General features: G+C 35.9%; 2 protein-coding genes across 2 annotated transcripts; both read right to left on the reverse strand.

Annotated features, from left to right (window-relative positions):
* Positions 1-2,547: 2,547 nt before the first annotated feature.
* Positions 2,548-5,429, reverse strand: LOC145776871 (kelch-like protein 30). The gene is made up of 3 exons (XM_082588090.1): positions 4,339-5,429; positions 3,987-4,197; positions 2,548-3,213 (listed from the first exon to the last, which is right to left on the reverse strand). Exons 1-3 carry the CDS (start codon positions 5,412-5,414, stop codon positions 2,548-2,550), a joined length of 1,953 nt encoding a protein of 650 aa, XP_082444216.1. The 5' UTR covers positions 5,415-5,429.
* A 1,687-nt stretch (positions 5,430-7,116) lies between these two features.
* Positions 7,117-8,799, reverse strand: LOC145776872 (kelch-like protein 25). Its single transcript, XM_082588091.1, has one exon. The coding sequence runs from the start codon at positions 8,797-8,799 to the stop codon at positions 7,117-7,119; it is 1,683 nt and encodes a 560-aa protein (XP_082444217.1).
* Between the last annotated feature and the right edge of the window lie 266 nt (positions 8,800-9,065).

The following is a 9,065-nucleotide window of genomic DNA, read 5'->3' on the forward strand; positions in this document are numbered from 1 at the left end:
GATAATTGTCCTGATGAACACCCAAACTTTTCAGTATTCAATTATTATTATAGATGGCAAAGGAATCTTCCAAGAAATGGGAATGATGGCCGCTCTTACTCCGGCACGGAACACAAAACGTATCATTACCAGGCGAAAGTTTTCAGAACTCAACGTCACAGAGAACACCCAAGTTGACATAAAACAGTATCGCGTTGCCAAGCATGAATGCTGCAGTGTTAAGTACAAACAACTGCCAACATCCTTAGCTGTTGACATAAAAGTTGGCATCTTCTGGGAGCTGGCTTTGAGCTACAAGCAATCAACTCCAAACTGGCAGGGCATGATGCACATGTTGCAGAGAAAAGGAACATCCGGGATGTGTTTTTCAACAAAAAATGTTTTTCAACAAAAAAGGTTATACAAAAGTTCTACCAAAACAGATACACCAATGTAAACTTTGTCTAATCAAAATGAACTATTTTAAGGCTAACTAAGGAGTTTTAATTTATTAACATATTACTACATTAACTACCGAGTAAAACACAACAAAAATTTGTTGATTCAAGATGAAGATTGTTATATTGTAACAGGCAGGGATGCCAGCGACAAACTTCGAATAAACTTAGACTGTGTGCTAAAAAAAAACCCAGATGAGGCAAAAAAACCAAGGTCCAGAAAATATGTAGCAAAGCGGTTAAAAAAACCTGCGTGTGCTTTAAGCACCATTTTAAATCATTAGGCTACACAGAAACCTCAGAAAGCTACAAATAGTAACACGTATATATAATTATACAATATACATGCTTATGTTGGTATGGTAGTTAATATATATGTCATATAACTATATACAAAAACAAGAGCTTGGTAGGCTTGTATTGGCTCACAGCAAAGATTTTGGTTCAAAATTACCTTTATGGTAAAGCGTCTAGCTAGCAAGGTTCAGTGTGTGTTTAACCAAAATTTCTAAAACTGACTAGATGTATGAGTGTATGTATAGGCTAGCCATTAAGGTTAGTTTTGACTTTTGAACTAAACTTTTTGCTGTGTGAGTTGTAGACTGGGGTTCTTGGCAATAAACCCTGCTTAGGCTTTTTCATTTGAACATAATGTTGAAAAGAATAGTACCGTAACTCAAATTCACAATAAATAAATGTTCAGTAACACAAATAGTTATACTACTCCGATTTTTAGTCATCCACATTTTCATAAAGTTGGATCATTTCTTCAGCATCCTGTACCTCACAGACTGCAGTAGCTAATGCAAAAACATTACCGGTACCTTGTCATTTTTGTGTTGCAGTGTGGACCATTTATCCAAGATCCCAGTGCCTTAATACCGTGCAAGCTCTGTACAAAGTTAAAAACCAAAAAAACCTAGATTTACCTAAATTTTAAATAAAAAAACTTAAAACCCAGATGTGGTAAAAAAACCCAGATTTAGGTGGAAAAAACAAGCTCTGGCATCCTTGGTTACAGGTAAGATAGATAAATCTGCATAGCAAATGTTTACAATTAAAATCAAACTTTTATAGTTGGCTAAAATACATTTTTAGACTGAAACAAAGAGTAAATTCTTTTCAGACAAAAACAAAGTCAGATAGCAATCAAAGCATGGTAAAGTCAGATAGCAATCAAAGCTATGCAAAGCCTTAACAGTTTGATGCTCTATATTAAAACCAACCATTATACTAAAACCAACCTACTATAAAATACAAATGTTCTTTTTAACACACCTGCTGAACCGGGTCTGCTACTATTCGGTGAGTCCGATTCGGTGAGTCCGATTCGGTGAGTCTGATTCGGTGAGTTCCTAACCTCTAACCCCTAACCCTAACCCCAAACCCCTAACCCTAAAACGGCAATGATAATTAGGCTACGGTACCCGATAATTTAAAAAAAAAATTGAAAAAATCCCCTGTTAAGGGATCGGACTCACCGAATCGGACTCACCGAATCAGACTCACCGAATCGGACTCACCGAAACGGGCCATTCCGGCTGAACCTGCACTTCGATAGAACTAATGCAAGTCAAGTAATTTCACTCATCCGGCGATGAACCATACCTTTTAATACGTCTTATACCTACTACGTACTTATTATTACTACGGTACTTAAACACTATTATTCCTACCACTACCTTGTCTGTCAATTGCATAAATGGACCATCACAGCACACAGCTGATAGTCTCTGTAGTGATCTTTACATATTGTTTACATTTTCTATTAATATACTGTATGTCAAAATAAATTACTCACACAATTATATCCACGGGTAGTTTGTTTTTGGACAATCTCATTTAATGTTTCTAATTTTGTACAATTTGTAACACATAATCATGCCATATAACAAACAGAAAATCAATTAGAGGGAAACACATGAAAAAACGAAGCCTATATGTTTAACATAAACTGATTTAATAATTAATTAATCAAACATCCAGATTAAGCAAGGACGTAAAACAAACAATTCAAATCAAAGAATTGGTTACTACATGTAAGCAACATGCATTCTACGACCGACGCATTACGACGCGACAAATGGAGTTCTTATTGTTAATAGAAATGTTAGATGGCTATTACAGAATGATTAAACAGTCCTTCAACGGTTTCTCCAACAGTACTCCATTCGTTAGTTTGTGGGTCATAACACTCTATTTCTTTGACTGGTTGAGATGTCTCATCAAGTCCACCAACAACAAATATTCTTCCATTCAAAACACATGCAGAAAAACTAGATCGGTGAAATTTCATTTCACTAACATAAAACCATTTATCAGTTGATGGATAGTATTTGTCAACACTTTTTAGACGAGTCTCATTACTTTCTCCGGCCTTCCCACCAATCACATAAATAAATCCATCACAACAAACAGCTGCCAACCATCGTCGTGGAGTTTGCATAGGACTTACAACTTTCCATTTTTCTTCACCACTTTGCAAACATTCAACCGATGACGAAGATTCCTTATTACAACATCCACCAATTGCATACAAACCATCTTTGCAAGCAACAAGTGCATTTTCTTGTCTGTTTTGTTCCAATGGAGGTATGTCTTGCCATGAATTAAAACTAGATAAATAGCATTCCGCTGGTTCTTGGCGACCATCAACAACCAGATTGCCATCAAAAACAGTTGCTCTCATTGCAGACCTTACTTTGTTTATTGACTTGACTTCCTTCCATTGCAATTCTTGACCACATACGAGAATCCATTGGCCAACCCGAAGATGCTGAAATTGTTTTGTTCTGATCTTTGTTGGTTCTCAATACTTCTTCTTGCTATGTTCTCGATATTTTTTGTTTGGCCGTGTGATGCACTAACAATGGATTTGTTAAGACTTACATTTTAACAAGTTTTAATCTTCATATGAAGAAAAAGAAGTGTTAATTATGGAAACAAAGCATACATTGAAAGGATGGGATAACATTCATGAGTCTTTTTTCACTCTCTTGCTAGAAGTTGTCAAAATTTAAACATTGAACCAGGGCTTCGTGACGCACAATTTGAAAATCACTGTTCAGCTGAATCTGTTGACAGTGTAGTCAGCCATCAGAGCCACAATTTATTGAAAGCCGCTAACTTTATATATAAAATTAAAGCATGAAACATTTAAAATTGAAGGAAGGTTTGCATGCATAGTGCATACGGAAAAACCAAACAGTTTGTTTCTATTATGCTGTTCTCCCCTTTTACAACGCAACTTTACAAACTTTAATCAATTCGTTTGTGACATCACAACTCGGAGGAAGACTTCAGGTTTCAAAATGCTTTAATTAGTATTTTCAAAGCGTGCTGCAAACTTACTCATAACCAGAATAACAAGTTTTCAACCACTACACGCACGTGAAATTGAAGTGTAACCAAAAGGTTTGGATTCCATCCAAGTATCAACCAAATCAAACGACTAAAAAATTAAATGGTAACAATCGAATGATTAAATAGTTTGGTAGCAGTTTTTCCAACAATGCTCCATTTATTAATTTGTGGATCATAACATTCTACTTCTTTGACTACAAAACCTTTTTCATTCACTCCACCAACAACAAACATCCTTCCTTTCAACACACAAGCTGAGCATCCACCTCGATGAAAACTCATCTTACTGACGTAAGTCCATTGATCAGTTGATGGATTGTACCTTTCAACACTTTTGAAAGCAGAACTGCAACCTTCTATAGCTTCTCCACCAATTGCATAAATGAATCCATCACAACTAACAGCTGCCAGCCATCGTCGCGGAGTTTGCATGGGACTCACAACTTTCCACTGCCTATCACAACTTTGTAAACACTCAACAGATGATAAAAGTTCATTATTGTCATATCCACCAATTGCATATAAACTATCTTTGCACACAACAAGTGCATTTCCTTGTCTGGGTTGTTGCAGCGGATGTAAGTCTCGCCATGAATTTAAAGCTGCTGAGTAATATTCTCCAGGAGTTTGGCTTTCGACAACAACTAAGTTGCCATCAAACATAGTTGCTCCCATCTGTGACCTTAACTTGTTCATCGACTTTATCTCTTCCCATTTCAATTGCTGTTCAGATAAATTCATTCGCCAAACTGAACTTGTTGCGGTGGGTATGCTGTTGCTTTGGCAATTTCTTCCACCAATATAATACAGATAGCCAAGCATTACAACAGCACAACCACAGTCTCGACCATCTGGTAAATCAGGGAAGGTAAGTGGTGGTTCGCCAGTGCAGTTATAAACTTCAGTTACTCTAGACAACGTATCAGTTCCACCTAAGCTTAATATTCTTGTGTTCTTGTCTGTTTGCATTAAGATTTTAAAAACTTTGTTTTGAGCTTGAAACATCAACTGGCATAACTCCAGGTTTTGCATCAACAACTTTTCTTTCAAAACAACTTCTTCAAAAAATGGTGGTGGAAGTTTGTGAAGATCTGTAAGTTTCAAAAGCTCAGGAAACTCACTGGCACGATTTCCTTCATCATGTTTGATCCATCCCAATATGGCAGTGAACACTGAAGCTTCATTGACAATGGATCGATCTTGTTTTGAAATGCAATTTCTCAGATCTTTTTCAGTGAAACTTTTAAACTCAATTGTACTTGATGCTGCATCAAAATTTCTGGCAATGATTTCAACAGTTTCAGTTTTCAATGAATCGTTTTGGAAGTGTTCTGCTATACCAAGAACAATGAAACAGTTGTTTGGACTAAGAGCTTCACTCACAAAATGAAAGCAAAACTGCTTCACTTCATCAATTTGTAAGTAATTCGATGCTGCAATCAAATCACAAACATTCTCGCTGTTGATATCAATGTTCCCAGTGTAAATAAATTCGATCAGACTTTTCATTGAATTTCCATCTACATAGTTGACTTCAATGTAACTTTGATATTTTTCTTTCATCTCAATTTTGAACATTGTTTCAAAGAAAGATGAAAAGCAAGATAAGACCATCCTGTTTGCAGGAAAACGATCATTCCCTGCGCATATTTCAACATCATTAAATGATCCTGAATGTCTGTTCTGATTCGCATATTCTAGCAAATTGGATTCACTTGTTCTCTTCCTGGATACTTGTTCCAGTTCAGTTCTACTAACAAGTGAAAGGGACATGTTTATCAATGATTTCCTATCAATTAATCACAACCTAGCTGCAACACAAAATTAATAAGATATAAAACAATGCATTCAATCAGAAAGTTAATGATTTCAAGTAATAATGAAAATATACTACACTGAAATCAATCAAAACGAGGCCAATTCCCCGGAAAAACCGCGGAACTGGCAACCTTGTAACGAAGTCAACCAGATGAGAAGACTAAATTAGTATGAGAGAATGAAAGACACTATAGTCTATTTCCAATTACAATACAGCTTAATTGAATTATTGCACATAACAATCATAGTTTGGTGATCCTTGTCATAGTGACCGAGTTTTATTCATTACATGGGTCATCTAATCCGAATCCAATCAAGATTAATAAAAGTCAAAGCCACATTCGACCTTTGGAGTGGCGAAGAAGTTTCATAAAAAAGGAGAAGAATGTAACAAAATCAAAATGTAACAAAATCTGTACATGATAACAAAATCAGATTAAAACGATGCGTAAATCACATGTCTAGATTGCAACAATCGAGTGATCTATCAATTCATCATCAGTTTCTCCAACAACGGTCCATTCATTGAACAATGGATGATAACACTCTATTTGCTTAACAGCCGTATTTTCTTGATCAACTCTACCAACAACAAATATTCTTCCTTTCAACAAACAAGCTGAGCAATTAGCTCGATGAAATTTCATGTCACTGACGAAAGTCCACTCATCCAAGGTTGGATTATATTTTTCAACACTTTTTAGAATGGTATCATCACTTTCTCCAGATTGTCCACCAATGAAATTTTTAATGGTTTGAGAAAAAAGTTTTCTCTGCCTATAAAACGTTGAATTGTAGTTTTATCAACTATAATCAATGTTCTAACCTAGCGGTGGTATACCATTCTCACCAATCGCTCTAGAACGTGCCTCAAGGCAATGTTTAGGATCCTTTGAAAGGATCTATTCAGAAATAGATTTCAAATTTCGGTAGATTTCAAATTTGGCAATATTTTCTATCCACCCGGTGTAGAATTGTATTTAAGAGTGAACATTTTTGATTAACTTCCTTGATCCCATTTTCAATCTCACATCCCCCGTAGCGCCTTATGATGCATACGCACAACGAAAATTTTGGGGAAGTACATGATTTCAAGAGAATAGAATGAATATTTGTAAAAAAAATGAAACAAAAAAATACTTTCAAGTGACCCTCTATAGCTCATTGTTGTAAATTTGGAACACGTTGTACTGCTAAATATGTTGTGTTGGCCTTTTTTGAAAAAAATATTTCACAACTAGACTTTTTTCTGGGGCGCTACGAATTGACTAATGTTACAGGCAACATGTATAGTATATTTATAGTATCAACAATCAACATGTATATAGCCTATATTCTTGTATTGCTGGAGTATCGCAATGATGAAAAAAAGATTTATCCACGTTCATAAATTTGACCACAGCCACTATTACCTCTGGCACGAGGCAGGATTTGAAAAAAGTGGCCGGAGTTCGTTCCATCACAAACAATGCGTAAATCAAACAGTTGATGCAAGGATCTAGATGGTAACAATGGAGTGATTTAGCAATTTATCATCACTTTCTCCGATAAAAGTCCATTGGTTGAAAATTGGGTCATAACACTCTATTTCTTTAACAACCCGATTCTCCTCATCAAGTCCACCAACAACAAATATTCTTCCTTTCAACACACAAGCTGAAAAAGCACTTCGATGAAAATTCATCTCACTGACGTAAGTCCACTCATCTAAGGATGGGTCATATTTTTCAACACTTTTTAAAATGGTATCATCACTTTCTCCAGCTTGCCCACCAATGGCATAAATAACTCCATCACAGCAGACAGCTGCCAGCCATCGTCGTTGAGCATGCATAGGTGTAATATCTCTCCACTTATTTTCACCAATTTTCAAGCATTCAACAGATGATAAATATTCACCATTGCTGTATCCACCAATTGCATATAAACTATCTTCACAAGAAACTAGTGCATTGGCTTCTCTTCTTCGCTGCAATGGAGGTATGTCTTGCCATGAATTAGTAAATGGTGAATAATATTCTCCTGGTTCGTAGCCGCCGACGATAACTAGATTGCAATCAAGGACAGTTGCTCCCATGTCAGACCTTTCTTTATTCATTGATTCGATTTCTTCCCATTTCATCTCCTGATCAGATAAACTAACTCGCCAAACTGAAGATTGCAGAACGTTAGGTTTGCCATAATCGTCGTAGTGTTTCTCTCCACCAATATAATACAGATGGCCATCCATTACAACAGCACAACCTGCATGGCGACCAGCTGGTAAATCAGGGAAGGTAAGTGGTGGTTCATCATTACAATTATAAACTTCACTTACTTTCGACAATGTCCTAGTTCCACCTAAGCTCAATATTCTAGTGTTTTTGTCTGCTAAAATAAAGTTCTTTACAATTTTGTTTTGTGCTTGAAACATCAATTGACACAATTTCAGGTTTTGCATCACCAAGGTTTCTTTCAAAACAACTTCTTCAAAATATGGTGGGGGAAGTTTGTGAAGATCTACAAGTTTCAAAAGCTCAGGAAACTCACTGGCACGATTTCCTTCATCATGTTTGATCCATCCCAATATGGCAGTGAATACTGAAACTTCATTGACAATGGATCGATCCTGTTTTGAAATGCAATTTCTCAGATCTTTTTCAGTGAAACTTTTAAACTCAATTGTACTTGATGCTGCATCAAAATTTCTGGCAATGATTTCAACAGTTTCAGTTTTCAATGAATTGTTTTGGAAGTGTTCTGCTATACCAAGAACAATAAAACAGTTGTTTGGACTAAGAGCTTCATTCACAAAATCAAAGCAAAACTGTTTCACATCATCAATTTGTAAGTAATTGGATGATGCAATCAAATCACAAACATTCTCGTTGTTGATATCAATGTCTCCAGTGTAAATAAATTCAATCAGACTTTTCATTGAATTTCCATCTACACAGTTGATTTCAATGGAACTTTGATATTTTTCTTTCATTTCAATTTTGAACATTTTTTCAAAGAAAGATGAAAAGCAAGACAAGACCATCCTGTTTGCAGGAAAACGATCATTCCCTGCGCATATTTCAACATCATTAAACGATCCTGAATGTCTGTTCTGATTCGCATATTTCAGCAAATTGGATTCATTTGTTCTCTTCCTGGATACTTGCTCTAGTTCAGTTCTACCAACAAGTGAAAAGGACATGTTTATAAATCTATTAGTTTGGTAAAATGTTTGAAATATTCAACAATTAGTTCAACCCAGCTGCAACAAAAAAACCTACTGATACCAACTACTTCTTTAAAACAAAAAGAGCAACAGCACAATTGATGTTATCAAAATATAATAATTCAATTTAATTATGTGAAGAAGAAGCGTTCTTCCCGGCCGTCAGCACAAGGCTGAGCACTCACTAGTACAGCGAGCAGCAGTTGCGTTTTGCTAACCAGAACGGTGTAGCTTCCACGCTA

The sequence above is a fragment of the Aplidium turbinatum genome, chromosome 9 (genome assembly GCF_918807975.1).
Source record: "Aplidium turbinatum chromosome 9, kaAplTurb1.1, whole genome shotgun sequence".
Classification (NCBI taxonomy): Eukaryota; Metazoa; Chordata; class Ascidiacea; order Aplousobranchia; family Polyclinidae; genus Aplidium; species Aplidium turbinatum.